General features: G+C 38.8%; 5 protein-coding genes across 6 annotated transcripts; 4 read left to right on the top strand and 1 right to left on the bottom strand.

The window, feature by feature from the left end:
* The first annotated feature begins 568 nt into the window (after positions 1–568).
* LOC145890368 (uncharacterized) lies at positions 569–1,827 on the top strand. The gene is made up of 4 exons (XM_082981358.1): positions 569–705; positions 901–1,032; positions 1,123–1,221; positions 1,579–1,827. Exons 1-4 carry the CDS (start codon positions 651–653, stop codon positions 1,671–1,673), a joined length of 381 nt encoding a protein of 126 aa, XP_082837484.1. The 5' UTR covers positions 569–650; the 3' UTR covers positions 1,674–1,827.
* A 1,379-nt stretch (positions 1,828–3,206) lies between these two features.
* Positions 3,207–4,536, top strand: LOC145889776 (uncharacterized). Its single transcript, XM_082980807.1, has 4 exons — positions 3,207–3,372; positions 3,454–3,588; positions 3,653–3,742; positions 3,839–4,536. Exons 1-4 carry the CDS (start codon positions 3,318–3,320, stop codon positions 3,931–3,933), a joined length of 375 nt encoding a protein of 124 aa, XP_082836933.1. The 5' UTR covers positions 3,207–3,317; the 3' UTR covers positions 3,934–4,536.
* A 592-nt stretch (positions 4,537–5,128) lies between these two features.
* Positions 5,129–6,708, top strand: LOC145889572 (uncharacterized). The gene is made up of 4 exons (XM_082980550.1): positions 5,129–5,242; positions 5,297–5,428; positions 5,490–5,594; positions 5,811–6,708. The coding sequence occupies exons 1-4, from the start codon at positions 5,185–5,187 to the stop codon at positions 5,930–5,932; spliced, it is 417 nt and encodes a 138-aa protein (XP_082836676.1). The 5' UTR covers positions 5,129–5,184; the 3' UTR covers positions 5,933–6,708.
* Positions 6,709–12,768: 6,060 nt separating this feature from the next.
* LOC145888707 (carbohydrate sulfotransferase 9-like) lies at positions 12,769–16,239 on the top strand. Of its 2 annotated transcripts, none has more exons than XM_082979529.1 (5): positions 12,769–12,971; positions 13,787–13,920; positions 14,277–14,483; positions 14,656–14,847; positions 15,028–16,239. In XM_082979529.1, exons 2-5 carry the CDS (start codon positions 13,825–13,827, stop codon positions 15,547–15,549), a joined length of 1,017 nt encoding a protein of 338 aa, XP_082835655.1. In that variant the 5' UTR covers positions 12,769–12,971; positions 13,787–13,824; the 3' UTR covers positions 15,550–16,239. The 2 variants fall into 2 exon arrangements, with proteins under 2 accessions (XP_082835655.1, XP_082835656.1); XM_082979530.1 differs by having other exon boundaries at positions 13,795–13,920.
* Positions 16,240–16,327: 88 nt separating this feature from the next.
* On the bottom strand, positions 16,328–21,552 carry LOC145888581 (sodium- and chloride-dependent taurine transporter-like). The gene is made up of 12 exons (XM_082979359.1): positions 21,353–21,552; positions 21,031–21,162; positions 20,665–20,923; positions 19,715–19,847; positions 19,487–19,621; positions 19,153–19,256; positions 18,884–18,977; positions 18,658–18,801; positions 18,200–18,337; positions 17,863–18,069; positions 17,322–17,498; positions 16,328–17,085 (listed from the first exon to the last, which is right to left on the bottom strand). Exons 1-12 carry the CDS (start codon positions 21,504–21,506, stop codon positions 17,017–17,019), a joined length of 1,746 nt encoding a protein of 581 aa, XP_082835485.1. The 5' UTR covers positions 21,507–21,552; the 3' UTR covers positions 16,328–17,016.
* Between the last annotated feature and the right edge of the window lie 2,966 nt (positions 21,553–24,518).

The raw sequence follows: 24,518 nt of genomic DNA on the forward strand, positions 1-24,518 counted from the left end.
ACCAGGAAATGATGAAATCGGCAAAAAGTTTCGAAATATGTGCGCAAACTGTTTTCACAGTTGCTTGAAGTCATTTTCAAGTTCTGCAAACACCAGAAAGAAACAGAAAAGCATGTTTGAAAACAGTTAGATAAGTCAAGGGTATAAAGACTTAAGCTAAGTACAGTCACTGCGTGTTTTCAAGTTTCAGTAGATAGTATTAGATATTTTTTGACTTGAATCATTAATTTGAAAAATAAGCGATATTTTTTCTTCCCAATTACCTTTGATTTGGGTATTTAATCAATTATAATATCTGATTGTGACATAACAAGAAGCCCAGCTGTGGTTCAAAGTATTGCCAATCGCTTACCATTAATCATCCTTTGTAGACGTTTCGAAAACGGCTGCGTTTATCATGAGTACATTTTAGAAATGAGTTACAACACATAAGCACTGAGGTGGGCATGCAGGCTGCTAAGGAAGATTAACAGCATAATAGCTTTGGCTTTCATATTTAGTATAGTTAACTCTTTTTGCATCCACTTACCATTAAATGTCACAAATATTGATAATTATGAAATTGTTCAGAGACAACAATCGGCGAAACATACAAAAATCGACGTGCTTTATTTCCATAAATGCCTAAGTTTTCGTATTAATGTGTAGATATGTATTTGGTATTGATCGCCTTCGTCGCAACTTACAGCCTTCTGTTCATGAACGGTAAGTTTTAAAACAAAACCAAAATTGTGTGACAATAAGATGAAGCAAAAAACCTACATATAATGATAAAATAATATGAATTATGTGCTACATACACATGGCCACTGTTTCGACCCATAAGGTCCCATTAGTGCAGGTTGGTGCGACTACAGGAAATCTTACTGAAAAACCTACAGTTGTCTTATTTCTTCCTAGTGGGTGCAATCAAGTGCTATGAGTGCGTATCTCCTACAATACCGGACTGTAAAGGACCGAATATTCCCAACTCCTTGTCAAAAACATGCGATTCGACGACCACAACGTGCATGACAAGCACCACCAATGGAAGTAAAACGTTTGGTTGACTTGTGTTTGGTGGACTTGTGTTTGGTGGACTTTTGATTTGACTGCTTTAATTTGTGTTTGTACTTTGCACAGAAACAAAAAGAGCTTGTGGGCCGCCCGAATTTTTTCCGCTAAAGTGCGAGACGAGGCTTGTTAGAGGTGTCGACTCTCTAGTTTGCATCTGTGGCAAAGGTTGGGCCACTTTTGTGTCACTTATAACGTAGTACAAAAAGGCTTTTCGCGACATTGTCATGATGACCGAAATGTCGTAATAAAAGTATTATCAGAAGAGCCTTTTTGTTTTATGAATATTCCTGGCTGAGTCAGTAACGCACCTTCAAACGTGCAAATTGAATTAATATGGACAAGTTCTGTCAAAATGTATCTTTTACCTACTACATAAAAAAGACGTCATAACCGTTTAGTTTTGCTAAGTCCAGTGTATAACCGAAAACCGATACATCAAATAAGAGAACGAAACTTTTGCTTTGTGGCAAACCACTGTGTCCAATTCCATACGCCAAATCCTTAAATTTCTTTCCGCTTTAGACAATTGCAACGGAGCGGAGAGATCAACGAAGCTTTCCAAGGTTTTTGTGCTGATGGTTGGAGCTGCTATTCTAGTTTCACTTGGTCGCATATGAATACTGTAATGTGAATTAATCTAAATGTTCAATTTAAGAAATATTTCATTATCAGTTACGTTGATTCTTATTTTGTTCTTTTCCATCGCCCTTTAACAAACGCCCGTTGGTCTCACGTTGCAAACAAGCTTGCTATAAATTACAGTAATGCGTGTCTCCGTTTAATTTGTCGTTTCCATAAGTTTCAACTAGAAACAATAGAAACCAAAGCCCTTCTTCAAAACCCAAAGAAGAACAAAAATGAACATAAGTATGAAATCAGTGTTTACAAAGTTTCCCTGCTCCCAGTGATTGACATACAAAAACGCTTCTCAAGCTATAGCTGATAAACAAGGCAAGCATCGTGTCGCATTTGCGTGCGTGACATGTGACTGATGGCGATGTAATAGTTTCCCAACACCAATTGCATTCGTTTTTTTGAGGGATTGGATTCAAAGCAGGATTATAAGCACACGTATACACAATTGTCACCAGGTATCCTAAAGGATTCAGGTCAGCAACTTGGAACTTGACCACAATGGCCCTTAAGCGCATTCTTGTTTTAGGTCTACTAGCGTTCAACAGGCCAAAAAATGTAAGTACACAAGTAAACTACAGTAAAATAACACTTGCTTGTCTGTTTATGGGCCCAAATCGAAGGGCGATAGCTTTTAGTTTTGCAATTATTCGAACAAATACAAAGAAACACAACAATAGCCATGCAGTAAACCTTCGTAGACCCACATGTAATAAATACCACAACGATATATGATCCAAAGAAACGTTAAACTGTGAACAATATACGTCGTGTCATTCAGACAAATGCCTTTAGGTAACACTATAATAGAATAGAAACGAGGAAGTGAAAGTCAAACTGTGAAAAATACGCATGTTGTCATTTAGACAAATGCCTTTTAGGAGATCCAATGATCGATTAAACACAAGGAAATGATCGTCGATACCCAGAGGCAATATAAGGATTGTTGTTAATACAACCACCGAGTGTGGTCATGCGGTAGAAACAAATGAATATCGAAGTGCAATTCGGCAACGTTTTTTCGCCCAGTCAACAATAAATTTATTTTGTCCCATGTTTGCAATAATAAAGCTGTAATAAGTTTACAAACAAAGTTGGTTGCGCGTCTTGAGAGGGATAACGTAAGAAAGTAGGAAAGTTTTGCTTCATGACCACTTTTTCTGCAAAACGTGTGGAAGAGCAGCTAATAAATAGATAAAACAAAAAGAATGATGGGAAGTAGTGAGTGTGTGTTGCACGTGAACAGAGAAGACAATAAAAGCTAACGAACACTAATCTAAGCTATCAGAAAGATTGCAACTACAGTTGGGAAGTGTTGAAATAGACCGAAAGTTTCGAAGATTTGTACATGCTTCGCTGCTACGTTAGATGGGGCAGTATGCTGGTATTCGAGATTCGGGGAATTAAACAGAATTGGTTTTAAGAAGCAGGATTTTGTTCATAGGACAATTGTATCAAAATTGTATAGTGATTATATCTGTCTGTAAAGTTCATAAAAAGTTGTTATTTCTAGGAAGTTGTTATATGATCAACACTGAATAAGAAAAATAAAGGAGAAATTCAAGGAAACATAGCCAAACGTGTTATACACAAGTGTTTTCCCTTCAATTAAAATATTTCCCAACAAGATGAATTACCAATGGATCACCATCGTCGCATTTTTGTTCTCTCTGGCCACAAACAGTAAGTTTTTTAAAACGTGTGTTTCTCTCTGGCCATAAAACACAGTAAAGCAAAAATTACAGTTTTACAATTTCTTCTGAGATGGTGCAATCAAGTGTTATAACTGCAAGACCGCCGCAACCGCGGGTTGTAAAGGCCCCAAAATTCCCAAAGTTCTCACAATAGAATGTACCTCGACAGTATCAACGTGCGAGACAATCACCGTGAACGGCCAAGGTAAACTCCGTGTATGTTTGTCTGTTAACTTAAAACAGTTTGGTAATCCGTTTCACGTTGGCAGTCCAAGGTAGAACTTGTGGACTGACAAACTCTTCAGCGGCAAAGTGCACAAAAGGGCTCAGCGGCACGAAAGAATGCTCTTGTAGCAAAGGTAAATTTACATGAAATAGTGTGACGGCAAGTTTTTGCAAAACGTGTTCGTCATGTCCAATTTTCGCGTTGACTTGCTTTTTTGTTTTGATGAAAGATTACTGCAATGGCGTGGCGAAATCAGTGCAGCTATCCAAGGGTTTTGTGATGTTGGTTGGAGCTGCGACTCTTATCGCATTTGGTTTGATGTAAATACCAAGTGTGTCGACAACAAGAAACGATATCATGAGAAATTATATATATTTGCACATGCGGAATCTCCGTCGTGTGTAAATAACTGTTTGGGTTTTTGCAAGTTCGCCAATCTTCGATTCGCACGATCTAAAAAATATTTGCTGGCAGAGCTAATTTGTTCGGTCGACGTTTCAGTCGTTATTCAACCGACCACCACCAGGACTAATACTTAAACGCAAACACGAAGAATGAAGATCCTGAGCACCGCACGGGCACGACTGTGGAAGAACGAGTTCCCGTGGCCTCTTTCGCGCATGATCGCAAACTCGACCTGAACGAACAGGAGCAAAACTTTTAGACCGATCGGTAGTTCAGTGGCAGTGAAGCGCCTCGTTTTCCAAAAGGGATTTCATATATGGTTTTAAATACCGGTGTTTACAATCTGCAAAAAAGGTTGTCAAATGTCATCCTATAATTGGACAAGCTTTTAGACAGAAATAACTTTCTTACATCCAGTGAATCATCTTCAGTAACATCTGTATCACTGAGCCACAAACACAGCCATATTTTTGTTTAAACACGTATCCACGTCACAATAAAAACTTTTGATAAATTGCCAAACACACTTAAGTCAGAATGATCAGAAATGCTACATAAAATGATGATAAACTCATCATGATAAAAGTTAAGTTTTAAGAAAGCCATGAATATACTCTTGGGGAGTGGGTAACGCTGTGTGTTTTTCAATACATATACTTCGAACTTCGGTGGCCGAAAAGAAGGGACAAGGAAATGACGAAACGCCTATCGTCTGTAGCCGAAAAAATGGGACCAGGAAATGACGTCACGTAGTTGTTCTCTGCAGAATATGCAGTCACGATTTGTGGGGGAGGCGGTGTTAGAGTCGATGTATATACTGAATGAGAGTACATAGTGTTAATAAGTGGTTAATAACAATCTCATTTCGGTTGGTCGGGATATGTGACATATTGTTTAAACACGAATTTCTCGTTTCTATATATTATAAAATGCATCGCCAAAGAAATTGTTCGAAAGTTGTATATTTCTACAAGAAAAAACAAGCAGAAAACATAATGTAGGAAGGATTTTTTATGACGAGATAGCGATTGATTGTATTCTCAATTTAATACAAAAATAGCATATTTTTGTGAGTTTTTTGTTGATGCTGCTGATAAACTAATGTTTCTTTTATAGCACAAGTAAAATAATATTTTTCAAAAGTTTGTGCCGAAAATTTCTTCTGAAGAAATGATGAATTGTCAATGGTTTGTCATCACCGCAGTCTTCTGCACCCTGATCGCAAACAGTAAATTTTGAACAAAAGCTTAAATTTAAAAAAGTCATTTTAAACCTTTTTTAGGTGGTGCGTTCATGTGCTATGTTTGTAGCAATGCCGATGCGGGCTGCAGCGGACCCAAAATCCCTGATTCCTTATCCAGCAATTGCAGTGCGGGAATTACTACCTGCTTAACCAGCACTTCAGTTGTGTTTGGTAATAAAAAGTAATTTTTGTTGTTACCCAATTTGTAAAACGTCATCTAATTTTGTGACAGGTACAACAGTAACGCAGAAAGCCTGTGGAACTGTAAGCAGTACTGTTGGTTGCAGTTCCCAGAGTTTATTAGGTATCACCGAGAACTCGTGCTTTTGCAATACAGGTTTGTATATTGTAAACACTTGACATGCTTTGAAATCCTTTGCTCAACTAGCAATTCATATTTTTCATCCTGTACGTGGGATACTAGTCATTCAAACTTTTTCCCAAACTATAAAAGCACTGTATAGCGTTAGTTGCTTATGGTGATGTCAAACTTTCCACTTTCAACGTAATAATGGTTCGTTTTTCTTGAAGTTTATGTTTTTGTTTATTGAAGATAAGTGCAACTCGGCAACACACAAATCAACTGGCAACGGGGCGGATAGATCTGTGAAGCTTTCCAAAGTGTTGATTTTGATGGTAGGATCGGCGACTCTGATTGCACTTGGTCGCATTTAAATCTACTAAACTGATGGGAAATCAAATCTAACCAAAGTACTGTAATTTCTTGTGTTCACTAATTCGAATCATATGTAATATTTTTAATTCATTTCTTTGAGTACTTCAATATTAGCTTGCGTTTTGTTCTCTAAATTCAGTTTCGTGTGTGGTTTTTCTGCGTCATTTCAGGCTTTGTTAAATCGTGCCAAAGATAAACCACTGCCACATCGGAAAGGCCCAGTGTTTAGAGTTAATTAAAAATCTCCGCGTGAATGTCGCAACTTCTGTTTTTCTTGATTTTCCGATAACTGCGTTGCAAGTTGGTTTCCTGCGACAGCAAAACCATAAAGTCAATTTCTTACAAATCGGTTTCATGTGTGGTTTATGTTGCGTCATTTCAGGTTTTGTTAAATCGTGCCAAAGATAAACCACTGCCACATCCGGCCCAGTGTTTAGATTCAATTAAAATTGCTTAATACTGCTCTTCTGGCAATCTGATGAAGGCTGTTGCATAATAGCCGAAACGTCGAGAAACGTAAATACAATAAAGTTTGCCAGAAGAGCAGTATTAAGCAATAAATATGCCTGGCAGCATCAGTAACAATTCAATTAAAATTGTCTGCATGTTCGTTGCAACTGCTGTGTTTCTTGATTTTCCGATTGCGTTTCAAGTTGGTTCGCTGCAATAACATTATGTTTTGTGTTCGAAACCATTTCTTGCATATACCAAACATTTTCGCCTTAAGGACCAACACAAGAAATAAATGTACTCAAGTAAAAGTGATTTGCAACTTTCTAATGCAAAGTAATTGTTTGTTTTATGGAAAACCATGAAGTCGCTGAAACCACCGGGGAAACTATTAGTGTTTCATGACAGATAGCGAATGCCAGATGAAGAAATGTTCGTTGCACTTTGCATGGCTTGTTCTTTAAAAAAACATAAAGTTGTTTTCCCAAGCGCGATGTTTTCTGTAAAGACACATTAACGTTAAGTGACTTACGCGAAATTTTACCAAAAAACGTGCGTGGAAAACACACTGACATCTGTTTTACGAACATTTAAAAGGGTAAAGCTGTCCCCGTAACAAACAGGACCCGATCGTACCGGCCTACGGTTATTTTAATGACAACATTTTGTATCAGGGTATAGACTTCCTGTACGCATCAGCACCACAAACATTTCGTTTTTCGTGCTGAGGATAACGCCGCTTTAATGCAGGCTTTTCAAAAACGTGCAATTCGTCATGTTTGTTACTTCCTATAAATTTATAACTAAATTAACCACTCAAGTCGAATTTGTTATGGTTCTACGAGTTTTTGTTTACAACGAAGTGTATTTACATGTTGGCTGTCTGTAGTTGCTACATCGCAAGATTTCTGTTAGTATGGAACCTGATGGTAATGAAGCCAAGTTGACAATAAGATCCACTGCTTATGTTTCTGAATACAAACGTAAAAATGTTACTTTTTTGTGAAATTTAAACTAAGAAAAATAAAAATATACACGTACCTACTCACAACGATGCACAAAGTGTGTGTCTTGTTCGTTCTGCCATTAAATCGTTACAACCAAATCAAGTACTAACCTTTTCATTTTCGACTCGAATATTCTTCAGCAACGATTGCGCGGTTTGCGAAGGCTCTTAAAGGTATTGCTTTTAAGGTAAATTTGGTGGGCTCTGTTAAACAATCTATCATGTCAAATAAGGCCCGGTAACATATTGTTTTATCTTGACCCCGCGCACAACAATATTGTTGTTGTCTTGTGATTGTTACGCGCAACAATAGGCGAATGTACAGTAGATTAACTTCTGTTGTTAGTCGTACAATTGGTATATGAACCTCACTTAAGATATTATTGTCAATTTTAGGGGCAATGTTGCACCTGTTCAAGAGCTTTCTGTTACTTATACTTATTATTCTCAGTTTTCACTTTCGATCAAAACATCTTGTTAATCCAAACAGTTACACGTTACAGAATTATCTCGTAGTACAAAATACAATAGAATCCAAAAGAATGACCAACACTAACACAGGCAGCCCAGAGCAGGAAACAATTTATGCTGTAACATGGGCAGGCACTTAACAGTTCGTATGGGAGAACAGGATTTACGTAACACACACATACATGCATTGATTTATTATTATTATTGTAAATATGTATGTACAAAACTGTTTTTTTGTCTCAAGGTTTGAAGGTCTGCCCATTTAGATAGTTCGTTCTTTCTTATTGAATCACATGTTATGCTGGTAATAATACTCTATTCCAGCAAATCAATGTATTTTAAGGCCTTTTTTGCAAAGACAAAGTAGGTAATGCACGCGTTGGTTACTTAAGACATCAAAAATGTTTCTGGAAACCGTTTTTGGTCGGGTTTACATATATAGGCGACAGTTCGTCAAGCGGACCTTGATGATACCTTATAATACTTGAAACTATTTATACTTCTAAATTTATACTCTAGGGACGTTTAAATGTAGCTGGTAACTTCAAAATAAACTGTTTAACTTACGGCAGAAATGAATGATTGCCAGCAAAAGTATATCAACACATCGGAGAAGCTTGCCGCAAATCCAGATCTCGATTGACCCACTTTCTCGGAAAAACAGGAAATTGATCTGGTTGTATTGGACTGCATTGTGTGGAAACAGTTTGCGCAAATGCTTTCAAAAAGTAGTATTCAATGGCAGCTGAGATTGGCAGCAAAAGCGATCACGCATCGAATAGATTTTGATACGCGTTCGCTTATTAAGAACAAAGAAGACCAAGATACAGCAATCCCAGCTGTTAGGTATACATTGCCGGTAAAAGTAGCGTTTAGATAATGATGCTTGGGTGCAAAATACTTGGAGTTGATTACTTTGAACAGTAAAGCTAATGTGCTATTATCATTTTAAGTAGAGTAGAGGTTTCGAACACTAACTGCGTGCATGCAATAGAACACCGAGGTAGAATATTGATGCATTTGCTTGGGTTTTACGGTGATAATTGTAACTACTTCTATATAACGGTGCCTGTTGCTTATAAGGTTTAATTCTTACAACTGGTTGATTCAGTGTTTGGTGAACTGTCAGATCATCGCAAAATGAGAAAGATGCAAATTTGTGTCCTCATCATGTGCGCGTTACTACTTGTAAACAGAGCCGGTTGCCAATTCTACAGAAGAAGAAGAGCGCAAGGAATCCGTGTTACCAGAGGTAAAAAGTGTTGTTTTTCCTGTCTGCCACGTTCCGTCGAAAACAAGTATGAAAAATGCCTTTCAGTGTTGAACCGCATAAATTTAACTGATGGCTGCTATACGTAGAAACAACTGATGCTGATTTGTGCGTCATTTTTCGAAAGCAATATTTTCGGAATTGATGATGGCGGTGGCAAGCCTCATTTTCCATGCAATTTTAACTTTTAACTCAGTTGTTCCAAAACTTTCAACGGTTCAACCCCTATCATTCTTTTGTGTTTCAGTAAAACTTTTGGCTCTATGAGTGACCCAATTTTCGGCTATACATTTTTTTCGGTCATAAAAGGTTTTTGGGCGCTTAATCGATAAATTAAACTAGGTTTTTTTCACGTAGAGTGTTGAGGGTCTTGAAATACTCGGAGAAGAGGACAAACGTGGTAGGTTTTCACACTACGTAAAGTCTTTATTTTAAGGCAAAGCTTAACTTTCAAAGTATTTGTTTCAGCTGCAGTGTCGGATCAAAGGCAGCTTCATGACAACCAAATGTAATATTACGATTCCTCGACGAAATAAACATAACACATCTAATATTGAAAACTGAAAATAGGCTTTGACCACCAGGTATCATAATGAATTATGAATCTGACGCTCTTCTGGTGGAGAACAACAAATAAAGAAGGCAGCCATACGCAATATGGAACCCAATAAATCTGCCATATGTGCCCACATGCTTGACACCGACCACCGTATCAATTGGAAGGAAGCAAAAGTATTAAAACAAGAAACAATTTTGGCAAAACGGTTGGTTGTGGAAAATTATTATATTAATTCGCTACCGAATGTTTTAAATCGGAACGATGGAAAAGTACTTTCGCCCGTGTTCCGCAATTTCGCCCGTAACAATTCGTGACTATTGTTTCCCATGTTTGGCCGTTTGACCCATGATCGATGTTGTCCATTGAATTATGTCCCGCTGTGTTTTAGCTGTTACGCCCTTTTGTTTTTCGTCGCTCAATTTCTTTGCCCTGTGGGTTCGCTTCGCTACTGTGTTTGTTTTATTCTCTGAAGAAGCCTAGTCGTACGTACAGGCGAAACGTCAGAAAATACAATTTTTTTTAAACAAAAGGTGTATATTTGTTGTTCTCCACCAGAAGAGCGTCAGATTCATAATTCACATCTAATATTCCCGTATATGTATATATGTAAAACATTCTCTATAATCGGACAATACAATTAAACCCGATTTGCCTAATTTTGGTTTAAATTCAGACAGAGCAGATTCAGGTTAATGCCGAGAGATGAAAAGTTGGTAAAATATTGAACCAGGAATGAGAAACAACTTTTGTTGTAGGAACCGAGTGCGGGAAAGCTCTGAATAAATAACGTAGAATATGGTGAAGGACAAGGTGAATTTTAAGCCACATTACAGTGTGTGGACACCTCCAGAAGGACGTAACCCCAATCTAGATAGATCACTAAAGTAGTTGTTTTCGCTATGGTGCCAAAGCAGAAATTCTTAACCATAAACGTGACCAGTTGTTCAAACGACCGAAACTTATAAACAAGTTGCTCGCCGTCAGCTAGATAACGGAGAATATTACCAGAATCTGTAAACGAATCCAACCGACAAGTACACGAAGAAACTGTCGTCAATAACATCGCACCACGGTTTATCTGCGGGGAAAACAATCCCTTCAGCAATTTGTGCAGGAATTCAACCAAGTTGATCCATACATATAAGGTTCACGATGGAGTATTCTCACACATATGTCCACTTTCGGGATACAACGGTCATACTACAAAACGTTGAACTCACTACCTCCATCTATCGTCCGACGGACCGAGGTACGTATCTACACCTTTTAAGTTCCCACCCCAGACCTGTGACATGAAACTTTCTTAAACGCTGTTCTACAAATGTAATACTCGACGAACCATCTCATCGCTAGAAGAGGAGAGCAATTGACGCCCAAGGGAACATTCAGTTGTAAATCGACAAACCTCGTGCACGCCATAACACGCGCACGCCTCCGACTCGCTCTGTATATTGGACAAACATTGCGACAACGAATAAACAGTCAAATAACGATATTCGGCATATTATTACTGAAAAGTCATTGTAGCCCACTTTAACGAGTGGACATCCCAGCCATGGTTCTACAAAAAGGGAAACGGCCGAGCAGCATCACACTGACTGCTTTTAACTCAATCTACCCATTAGTTTGTTCTGTTTGATGTATACATGGCCTATAGGCCCAAAACGCTTCGACTTAACAGTTTGATATTTCAGTGGCATCCCGGAGCTGATTGTGGTTAATTTAGCCACCGATTGTGTCATCTTTGGGAAAAGGTGATCAAACAAACGTGCAATAATCGCACTGTAATAGTCAGGTTCGACTTCGTATTGTGTAATCCAGCCCTAGACCAAATTTATTTTGTATCACGTTTCGATTAGTTGAAAAATGTAATGATTTATTCGCTGCAAAACTCAACAGACCGAATAAATCCACATCTGTTTTGTATAGCGAGTCAAAGGGGAGGGTTTCGCCGGCCTATTGTGACGATTCCAATGTATTACAAATATTTAGTCAAGGTTGGCCCAAACAGAACAACTTTTGGAGCGTTTCTCAATTGTACGTGCTGCGCATCTAATCTTTGTAATGTTGAGAATGGACAGAGGTTTCGAACCTCTGACACACGGGTTTGCCAAACAAATATTTGCCATTCAGCTGTGTATGACCGTAACGGGACAGGAACGCTATAGCCAGCTGAAGAAGTGTATAAACTGTCGGTGTCGCAATAACAGTTTTGAGAAGACAAATCCAAAATTGTGTATAATCGAACAATACAATTAAAGCCAATTTCCATAATTTTGGTTTAAATTCAGATAGATTAGATCCAGGTTAATGCCGAGAGGTGAAGAGTTGGTTAAATATTGAACTAGGAATGAGTATTTTGATGATACTTTGTAGGAAACCGAATACTGCGAAAAAAGCTTAGATAAAATAAAAAAACGTACAATGATAGAGAAATTGAAGGACAAGGTAATTTCTAAACAATATCACAATTAGTGGACACCTCCAGAAGGACGTATTTAACCCCAAATCGTATCTTTGTATCAGTTGTTTTCGCTGTCATGCTAAAGCAGAAATTCTTAACATTGGGGCCCATTTATACGAGTGGACACCCGGGTCATGATTCTACAAAAAGGGAAATAGTCAAGCAGCATCACACTGCCCGCATTTAACTCCATTAACAACGGTCTCAACTGAGACTGGGGTTTGATGAGTCACTATGTACACCATGATGCCGCAAAACCGAACTGAACGACAGCTTGTCGTTACTACGTGCCTTTTTTTCTGTTTTGCGCTTATTTTCACATTGCATGGTGTTAAATTCATTTGCGGAAGGATCTCGCAAACACCCTTGTGTAGAAAATAAAAATCAGTCGTTTTAAATAGTGCTAAACCAGAAGTACAGTTTAATGATGGTTTCTGTCAATATATACTCATTTTGGAAAGACAACAGGAATAAATTGTTTTGAAGAAACGTGCAGCAGAAAGGTTTCATGGTCCATTGAACCTTTAAAGGCCGCGACAGAAAAAAGAGGGACGCCTATGCGCCTGGCGATTACAAATTCAGAGCAAAATGTAAGTCATCGCCTTAGTTGTTAGATCGTATAGTGCCAGTAGCCACACTGCAACAACGTAACCTGGAAGGTGAAAACAGTGGACCTGTCTGCAGATCACTTTATCATTGTTAACAGCGTTGCGTGTATTAAAGATTATGTTTTTCAGGTGAACATTTAATAGGCGGATTTCTGATGTACTCCAGATACAGCAAAGTTAACAAAAGAGAGAAAGGAGAGTCCACAAAAGGCTGGTGCATGTTGCATAAAATCGTATCGTTATCTTTTTTTGAAGGTTTTAAAGCCTGTTTACACTGACGCGAAGCGAAGTATACTCCTTAGTTTGTTCTGTTTAATGTAGGCCAGTGGAATCCCGAAGCAGTGGTTTATTTAGCCACCGATTGTGTCATCTTTGGCAAGAGGCGAGCAAACAAGCGTGAAAATAGTCGTACTGTAACAGTCAGGTTCGACTTCGCATACCGTATTTACTCGAATATAAAGCAGCGGCCTAAAGTTTTTTAACCTACCGTTTGTGCAGCACACACTCGAGGGCGGATTACAATCGAGTAAAAACAGTAGTGTAATCTACTACCTACGCAATTACGCATTCTGTGTACAGCTACGTGCTGAGCAACTGATCGTTGTAATGTTGTAACCTGGCAGAAGTTTGGAACCACTGGCATACGGGCTTGTCAAACAAATAGTTGCCATCCAGCTGTGCATGACCGTCAGGGCGCAGGATAGCGCTTGCCAGCTAGAGCAGTGTATAAAGTGACCAGAGTTGACAAAAACTCTAGAGCAGTGTTAGTTGACAAAAAAAACGCCAGTTAACAAAACTTTGAACGCGGGTTACTCAGCCCCCTACGAGATGATTTTGTTACATGTAAAAGTTCATAGGCTGACCTTTCGAACGATATCAAAATTATGAAAAAAAAAACATATTCATAATCGGTTATGAATATCATATAAAGTGTTAAATAACGTAGTGATGACAAACCCAATGGCGCCACTTTGCTTCACTTCCTCATTGGCGCAATCAAGTAACATTCACAGTTACGTGTTTAGCTTTGCAGGCTATTCCAAGCTGAAATACCATCATCGAAATGAATTCACAAGCTCCCGCTGCGTTAATAGTTGGATTTTTGGTTGGGATTTTTCTTATCAGCATATACAATATCGCATGGACAGAAAGCACTAAGGTAGGTTAACTTAAATCCGCTATCTTGATATGTTGTGACAGAAATACAAATAAAGCATACTTGAACTTACACCAGGAACATAGTCCTTTTGGGTTATTATTTTAATTTTGTGCAACAGTGTTGGCTAAACGAGACTGTAAATATATTCTCTACGAATAACTTTTAAAACGCATTTACGTTTTGGTCGTAACTGTCTATCACAAATAGCCTACGTTTTGCCCTTGATATTGCGCTTGAGCTGTAATCAACAAGGTGGGTGAATATGTGATGAGGGACAATACATTTTTTTAAACCATATTTCAAACTATAATATAGTTGAAGACATTTTTTACATCTAAGCGCAAAACTCATTTCAGCCTCATGATTTTCACGGAGCGAGTCAGTCACAAGAACAAACGAAGTCGCAAGCAGTCAAGGAAGACTATTTCAGCCAGGAGCTTATTGACGCAATGCAAGCGGAAAGAAGGTACATTCTAAAAACTGCGTGTGCGAAATGGAACAAGGCTTTCGTCGGATTTTCCGATAATCCAAACTCGAAAGCACTCTACACAAAGAAATATAAGGTTGGTAAAGAAGTTTGAGGGAAGGAAACTTAATACTCACAGAATATCTTTGTCAAGTTTCATCAAATAATTCGGTCTTATAAAACACATTAACTCTGCCTGTGTTTGTGTTTTTTCGCGTGGCTCACACTGAACAAGTTAGACCATCCATGGTATGTTGCGTTTGTTTAAGTTTGCTGTTTGCGACATCCTGAAGTGCGGATTCTCAAGCTGGCTTCATGCAATTTTTACGTTCGACGGACATTACTTCAAAAACAACATTACGCGCGATAACATCATGGAAATTGCCGACGAACAGGCAAGGGTCGGATCAAATCGGAATCCAACGCAATCGAGGCTAGCTTGGCACAATGCTACTCTAAAGGTATTGTTTTTCTGTGTTTTTTATTAAAAAGAGTTTGTATTACAAGGCTATATATGGCTCTTCTTCGTAATGCTTAACAGCTTTAGGGTTTATTCTTAAATATTAAAAACACTTTTTGTATTTATTCAAAACTTTAGTGCATATTCCAATTTAGCCACTGCTGTTAAATATGGTTTTCAGATTATCACCGTAAGAAACCCGTTCAGTCGTTTGGTGTCGGCTTTTAACGACAAAATGATCCCAACCAGCCCAGGATTTACTTATACGTACGGACCAATGTCGAAGAAAATTAACCGAGAGTTCAAACACCTCCGAAGTAATCCTGTAGACAGAAATCGTACAAACGACGGCGGAACGGCCACCTTTGAAGACTTTCTGAATTTCGTTCTTGCGTCAAAAAAAAAAGATGGACACTGGGAATTTTTTAACACTTGGTGTCAGCCGTGCCTCCACCACTACGACTATATCATGAAGTTTGAAACTTTCAACCAGGAAGTCGGTTACTTACGAAGCAGACTGAAGTTAAGCGAGGAAGACAGTCGTGCGTTTTTTCCCAACAATAAGTTTAGCAGTGACAAGAAAAAAGTTGAAAAACAATTCGATAAAATTTCTAAATCTCTTTCTCAGAGAGTTTATGACCATTATAAGCTGGACTTTGAGCTGTTTGGCTACGAAAAACCTAAATGGTTAGCGGGACCTTAAAATGTTTTTTAGTAATGTGGTTTTGTGTACATTTACTTTTATATGCTGTACTTTTTATGAAGCGGCTGTCAGCTGTCAACATAAATTTTATTTAAAAAAGCCAGGTATGTCAGTTTTATGATAGCAAAATGTCATTTTTAATTCATCTTGAAAAAAAACGAAAACAAAAACTTCGTTGAGTGTTGGATGCGATCTTTCTCCGAAAGAGAGCAACATTTAACTTTCCCCAACTTAAAATTCAGCAAAAGGGGCCAGATATTTACTTTTGATCATTTAAATAGAGAATTAAAACGGTTTAAACATTTTTATACAATTTTTCGAAAAGTCTGGAAAGGATTTACGCGGCGATCCCTTGCCACTGAATACCATTCCATAAGCTCTGTACCATTTTTTACTATGTACTTTTACTATAGCACCAGCCTGCAAAAACTGCCCGAAACACGCTTAAACTCGCCATCGCAATAGTTCATGTATCTGTGCTTATTCAACCGTACAATTACCCTTTATGCGTCACCGATTGCCTTGTTACGATGCTCACTATGTTGTGACAGATGAGAAGGGCATTTTCGGCAAGCGAAACTTACTTGATCAAAAATACAGATATGAGGCATCAATCAACTCAACTTCAAATCGTTTTACAAACCTGTGTTTGTGTTGACTGAATAAATCAATCCACTTATAATAAAATAGATAGCCCAATCAGTTACACAAAACATGTATACAACATCGAGAACACTTTAATTTAACATTTGATCTTTAAAATTAGGTACAAACAGTTTAGCAAATCATAAATTATTTGAAACAGCTTTCAGTCACCGATCAGCAAACAACGAAGATGATTGTTTTGAAACAGGATTGTGGCGTAAAATATTGGTATTGGAATAACATATCAAAATAAAACATTTTGTATCAAATGACATTAAACGTTAAACAAGTTTAAAACTTGAAGGACTGCAAACATACGTTAAACAATATGCGTGGCAGCATGCAAGATGTGATGTGAGGCGCAACTACAAACTTCAAAAGAAGCCACGGTGTTCATTTGTCTTTGAAATGACTCAACACACAGTGCGAAGCATATGTAATTCAAACACAATTTGGTGGTCCAAGCAGAGGATCAAAATAATACGAACATGGAAAATTATTTTCGAAACCTTGAATGAGTTGGTTAGTATGTGCCTTTTGCCAGCTGTTTTATTCGTGTACCGTTTTATGTGCCCAAGTCAATATGTTTTCGTCGGTTTGCAATGGTCATTGACCAAATGGGCAAAAGATTTACCTAAAACGGCAAGCGTTATAATTCTACTTAACGTAAGCCAATATTCACATCCACACACATCTTTGCATAAACAATATGCTGGATAATGTGGGTACATAGAACACTCGCAATATGGAGTTGAAACATTGTCTAAAGTTTGACATTGCTCGTATGCCATTAATGAATGAGTAAAGCCGCATGGTGGCGCGTTACATAATTTGATTCAGTTCCTCCAGTTCATCTTTTTCCCTTTCGGAATGGTCGCGACGACCCAATAGCTGCAAACAAGTCATCGTTGTTTAATTTTGAAAATTGCGATCATTTGAAGACCCCATAAGGAGCAGCAGACCGATCTTAATGAAAAGTTCTGACCAAACAACTGAAAAGAAATTCTATGCACAAGTGTCAGCATTAGTACGCCGATATATATAGGTATATCTTGGGCCATTCCATATACAGCATTACGAGTATGCGTTTTATAACCAAGAGAAAACTAAAAGGTTTTTTTGCTTACCTCTCTATAGCTTCCCCCATCACGCCATGTTCGAAAAATCGCATAAGCGGCGTAGGCAGGAATCATTACCACAGATGTTAAACTCATCAAGTGGCCTATTGCTTGTGCCCAAACAGGGTAGACGTAGCTGTTGTACTTCAATGCACTGTTGTTCACCATGAAGTACAGCGACAGGGCCTTAAAGGTGTCCATAACATAATGGTAAGTGTTAAGACTGTAAATAGATATGCGTAATACATAAATTGCAGGCTATATGCATTAACTGACGTTGCTATTATATTATATTTTACACTCTGTTCTTCTGGTACAATTAAACGTATATGCATAATTTTAATTTTTAGACCACACCGAAGTTTAAACCCAGGAAATCCTGGGTACGAATCCCAATAAGGTTTTTTTGTTTTGGCCAATGCTGCCAATCACCCGCCCACGTATATGCATTATGTTGAGTGTTGCAAAATTTACCTTATGAACGTTCCAACCAGTGATTGTAAAACAAACTTCGCTAATTGTAAGAAATAATCCGAAAAATCAATCTTACCGCGCACGTTACAGGCCCGAAAAACTTCCACGAAAACACAATCCACAATTTTCCGCGTCGTTCGCCGATCATTTCAACTATGTCCGCCCAGTAGCGATCAACTCCGTAGCACCACCCAATGGCTACGAACTCACACGCGGCGATTAGGAAAATGCACCAACCAGCCACGGCATAGTTGTTGTAGATCTCAAATACGTACACTCCTCCCTGGGAAAAGCAATACCAAAATTTACATTCCATTCACTTTCTAATCAATATTTTACGTTAAACATGTCTACTTTTATCCAGATATCTATGACAACAAAACAAAACACACCACCGCCTAGTTAAAGAATACCTCGGTAAGCATTGTTAGACCCACGAGGAACATCCCTGTTGCAAATACAGCCTGCAGAATTTCTCTGCTATACCGACGCTTTCGAAGCTGGGGTATCTGATCCATCAATGTGGACACCAAACATTCTTGGAAGACAAACTGCCAGTAAACAGGGGTTGTTGTTATTAACTTTTGCAATTTCATGTGAATACTTGGGAATAGTGTGCAAAATTGTTCAATATTTCAAAATTGGGTTGTTCCGCAGATGATAGTGTTAACCTTTCAGAAACAGCCACTTATATTGTATGGTGCCTGTTATGTATACCGGACGCATAAAATGTAATAAAAAATTATTTAAACGAAAATTTTCACGACTTTAGATAATACAGAACGGTGTATCCCAGACTGTATTCTCTATATGTTGATATCGGGTTGCTGTATCGAAAAAAGTTCTAATTCAATCGTCGTAGTCCGTATACCTGCGAGTCAAAACCGAGGAATAGAAGCATCAGAAAAAAAACCGCACACCATAACTGCGGCAGGGGGAGAAGAGACAGGGTTTCAGGGTAAGCGATGAAAGCCAGTCCCGGTCCGGATTTCGCAACGGCATCCACTGTTGTATTCTGATTGGAAAATTAAAACATTGCCATAGATCTGCAATTATCATGCTACAAAGTAAGACTGCGGTTTAGCGTCGGATCGTACCTGATATTTTGCCATAAAGCCGAGTGTAGAGAAAACCGCAAAGCCGCTGACGAATGAGGTTATTGAATTAAGAAGTCCGATCAGTATGGAGTCTCTGGGGACATAAAAACCACGTCAATTCACTTCGTGCTCTACGACTTGTAGTAGCAATTGAATACAGTAACAAGCAGTTCCAAATTGTTATCACTAACAAAAGTTCCCTTTTTCAAAAAAAACAAGTTTGATTTTTTTGTCTACCAATGCAAAATTTGTATTAACTTAGTTTGTACCTCCAGAAATTGTGTTTTCTGTCGCTAAAGCTGCCAAGTACCAAAAGAACGCCGAAACACACTGCATATGAGAAGAACACTTGGGACGCCGCACCAACCCAAACCTGTCACAATGAAAAAACGTTGACTACCTATGTTAACGAAAATATTAAGTGAACAAAGATTTTTTTTCCCAAGCGAAGATACACCCTGTTTCATTTTTACCACAACAACTATTTAAATTTAACTTACCAGGTAAATATCCAAAGTAGCAATAGTTGTGTTTACAGGTCAAACATCCCACGCACTAACGAGACTTTAAGTTATTTTTAACTGCTATTTTTGAGTTGATTACCTCCGGGTCCCCCAACTTGGTGGCGTTAGGGTATAGATAATACTTTATGCCGTCCGCGGCTCCGTCCAGTGTTAAACCTCTCACAAGGATCACGGCAATCAAAGCAAAAGGGAGTGTGGCCGTCACGTAGACAATCTCTCCGTGAAATAAAAATAATTAAGTGCAATAAACCACAAATGATACGAGGCCCGATATGGACTTCCTGGACATGCTTGGGATGTTAGTCACCTTTGCTGTCCATTTAATCCCTTTGAACGTTGAAAAGTAGAAGCCAAGCCAGAGAAGAGCGGAGTAAAGCACAAGGTCCCAGCGAAGCTTTCCGACATTCTCCAAGCCAGCAGACAGCCCAAGCACCTCGCGACTGTATGCAGCAAGAAATGAAATACACATACACACAATAAGAATTTGGAGTGCGCCTATTTATTGGTAGTAAATTGTAGAGCAATTTACCGCAATTATGTCTCGGACGATCGCGCAAGCATTAGTGCAGCGAGGTTTCGAGACCAAGAATCCTGCGGACAACCGAAAAAAACACTTGTAAGTTGGAATATTGTGATAAAAGGGTACACCTGAAAATCGATCTGTAACATCCTATAACACCGAATTGCCCAACTTCTGCACATTGCCCATGAAATATTAATGCAAACTTGACTACCCAGCTGTTGCCAAAATGTTTTGTGCGATTCAAACGAGTATGTAAGGTTCATTGTGCGAAAAAGGTTTCTTGTGACTGTTTGTGCCAACAGGAAAGACGCATAAATACCGACGATTGACAATTCATTTGTAGCATTTGAAAAACGAAGAGACTTTTCACCACAAAAATTTACATCGAAAATTCCCATAACTGTTATAATTTTGGAAAACAGGTTTTGCAACTAAAAACAATTGGTATTTTCTAAAACCTGACAAACCCAGAGTGACAGCATAATTTGTATGTGGAGTAATCGCATAATTATTACATTGAAAGACTTTGTTCGCACCGTCGAAACATAGGACATATGTTTAAAAGATATTTTTTGCATAAGAAAGGAAAATATCACATTCAGGGTGGCTTTTACTTGAAATTTTATTTCCAAAGCTTTGATATGCTGTGGCCCAGTTATTAAAGTCTACTTTCAGTTTTGCCCAACACACAACATAACAAACCAACCCTTATTATTCAAAACCGGAATTCTTACTTCCAAAATTCCTCCGCCGATGACACAAACAACCGCGATACGTTTGCTGTTGATACGGAGCTGTTTGACATCACGCTACTGCCGTTGACACCGAACCGACTTGGAATTACACAATTAGGTGTATTCCAAGTATTGTTGCAATGCGACCATGGCAACACCGCTGAGAAGCTGGTGACCAAGTATTTAAGAGACCACACAAGTAGCACGGGATAGTATGTGTTGACGTGGAGCATAGTTACCACAGCCGCCATAGATATACCTTTGTATAAAAAAAATAATTAGGAAATTTTAACAACGAGACATCGCAGTCAGTCCAATGTCTGGTATACAGTTTTTCTTTCCAATTTTTGACAGTAAGATACCAACCTTTAAATATAGGTACGGTCGCCCAGCTCTTAATCAATCCTCCATGAACTTTTTGACCAAGCGAGTTCTCCAAAATCACCAAGGGAATTCCCAGCAGCAGGGCAAAGATCAGGTACGGTATGAGGAAGGCACCTAATGCAGGAGACAAATATTAAACCACTTTAGTTGATTAAGTAGTAAACATTTTCACTAAATCATATTGGTGCAAGATTACGTCCTTTCTGTAACTATTCCTTGCATATTAAAAAGCGATGTAAAAACCACTAGAACTTGCAGGTTAAATTTAACGGTCTATTTACGACAACACATGCAAAATGCTTACCACCACCGTTCTTGAAACAAAGGTAGGGAAACCGCCAAACATTGCCGAGGCCCACCGAACAACCCAGGGTCGCAAACAAGAAATCAAAAGATTTTTTCCACTTCGGTCGCGACTGGTTGGACGGGGTCGACGGAGCAGTTGACTGTTTTTCCATTGTTGTATGGAGAAAGTTAGCTTTTAAACTTTTTTGGAATAGTAGCTTACTTAAAAGCAAGCACCTGTGATCAAAGGCATTTACACATTTACACAAACTCAATTTTGGGTGCTTCGGCTGTTTACAAAGACATTGCTTCAACATCCCTAACATTCCCAAGGCTTCTCTAATATTTGGTGTCTGCGGCGTAATCCGTCCCGTTACAGTCGTTCAGTTTCCAATATCCACTGGTGCCTATTTTACGCTTTGCACGCGTCTATTTCGGCTTTGTGGCCCTCGCACTTATTGTTGTTCGGAAAAAATGTAAACTTCGCACTCCTTGTTCTTGGAAAAAAACGCTGCCGCTCATGCTATGTATCGGATTGATCACAACATCAGGCTTCCGCCTCGGATAACTTAATGTGTGTTGAGAGGATGTGGCGTAGTTCCACGTGTGGTGATGATGATGTAACTATGAATGGTTTTTAAGTATGAATGTGTTCATCAAGTTTTCATTGCAGTACAACACATCATATTCGCATTCTAAACAGTATTTCTTTGTGACACACACTTTTGACTCAATTCGGAAATGCGCTTTGACAAATAACTTCAACCATTCATATTGTTAGGTTAAGCGCAATATTATGCAAGCATATATAAGTCCACCATTATTCAGTTGGGACATCCTTGTTTGTATACACAACGGATATCGGTGAATAAAAAATTTATAACAAGGATACGTGCCAATGCCCAAAACTTATCGTGCAGTACGCAGAGGCACTGACCGAACAGGATATTGAAACCGTTATTGTTTCATTTTACTACTGCTGCCTCCAGTCTAGATTTCTTGCAATCAACGTATATTATGTTGAAACGGCGTATCTCCTGCCATACGGCGAGTCATTTTCAAGTTTATATGTTGGCTATTATTAACGAGCTGTGGAAACACACAATTCGAGCGTTATTAAACATTACAAACATAGTTTCATTGCCACTTTAGCAGGCTTGTAACTTTGTTTCAACATTAACACACTCGTCTTTATTGCATTGTCAACCTAACTGACACGTCTATAGAAATGCCTTACAACAATAAACGATTGGGAACCCCGTGGGAAATAGGCAGCACATGCGATAATGACTTCTAACGTCTCATATTATTTAATGTAATGAACCATATACCATCGATAAGGCATTCCTGGGACACCACACGCGACCAAGTCACACGGAGCCGTCGCCTGCGGCAGTCATGTCCTCTGCGTTTGCCAATACAGGGTGAGTATAAAAAACTTTATGCCTGAACACTTCTCCACAAACCTACTTGTTGCGAAGCCTTCGCATTGTAGTGTAAGCGCTGGGACTAGAGTTACAAAACAAAGTGCTTCTCCAACACCTCCACACACGAGTTTAACGCCTCCAGAACAAATTTTCTTCCCAAAATACTGTTATCGCCATTATATATTTATTCATGCAATACGATAGCATGTCTTGCCAACCCTGCTCTGGTTTTACATTGAAGTCATGTGTTCGTTCGGGCAAGATCCCTCCATCACGTTTTTCCGTTGCTTGTTTATTCTGTCACGTTTATGTCAAACAGCAATACTTTTTAGAACTGCAAGGGAAACTTCACAAGTTGCAACAGCCAATCGAGCAACAGTTGAAACAAGTCCCCCTCTCTAAACAATGAGTCGCTTTCGTGGGAGTGTTTATTCTCCAGAACATAATTTGAATTCTAACCGATGCAGCACAACTTTCGGTGGAGCTCAAAAATCAACAAACAAGATTTGTTGCCAACAATTATAAACAAACACAGCAATAATGAACAAACTTCCCTCTTATCTCAGTTCGGCTCATTAGCTTGTTTTGACACTCGCGTTCGTTTGATTTATTTAGATTTTAGGCGTTGTGGCTGTCCAATGAAAACAAGCTTGGTGCTGGCATCCAGACACTACGCAGTGTGTGGTTGCAATTCTTCTGAAACCCTTGCCGAAATACAGCAGAATTCTGACAGCCCCACACTGAAACAAGTTTGTGCGAGCACGACAGGACGCACCAAATGTGGCTTGTCTCAAGCAAGTCTTACTTGCCTTTTTTCTACCCATTGATCGACCGCACATTTGCGCTGCGGGGCTTTTTGCAGCGAACTACAAAAAGTGTGACATAGTTGTCCGAAACATGAATTAGACGAATACTACTACTACTCTGACCTATCGCGAAGCATGTTTCACATAAAAGACCAAATTTGCAATGTACGGTAGATAGTGTCATCTTCGATACGTTGGTTTGACAACTGATTTTAATATGATTCTAAATTGCTCTTGTCAGCTCTCGGGCAACACTCCAACACTTAACCACACCGAGGTGTCAGGTATCAATTCACACCATGCATTCTTAAATATGACCATTTTATGCCTCCCCTGATTGCTTCCGCCCTGATTCAACCCCGCTCATATTTCAAGGAAGGAGTTGTCAAATGCGGAGCGGATAGCGTGGACACCAATAATTTACATAACAGCTGGTGAGTGTATACAAATCTGCTATTACAAAACACTGGTACACGCACTTGTAAAACACAGATGTCCACTAAAAAATTTGTGTGCTTTATAAGTAGAGTGGCCAGAACTGATGCAACAAACAGACAAGGACAATGAGGACGACCTTCATTTGATTTGACGCGAAACAAACAGTAACCGATGACGTAATGAACCGGAAATTTTGTTGATGGCTTATAATAAGTTATATATATGGTATATAGCGAGTGAGACTGTTTGGTTAAGTACGTAAATGCAGAATTTGTTAACCTGCGCAGACCAGAATCACGCTGTAGGACCGCACACGACGAAGCTAACTGCTGGTGGGTCGGTTTGAACGTGGAAAACTTTATAATCAACCTAGAGTTGTCGCATTCCGTCATAGTTTGCGTAGCTTTCCCGTCAAGAAATGGTGACACGGGTTCCTCAATACACAAACAAAACTCGATAATATCTGGCCGTGGAATGTAGTGCATGCACTTAATAATTTCCGGAATTGCCCGGT

Source organism: Ascidia mentula, chromosome 2, assembly GCF_947561715.1.
Source record: "Ascidia mentula chromosome 2, kaAscMent1.1, whole genome shotgun sequence".
NCBI lineage: Eukaryota > Metazoa > Chordata > Ascidiacea > Phlebobranchia > Ascidiidae > Ascidia > Ascidia mentula.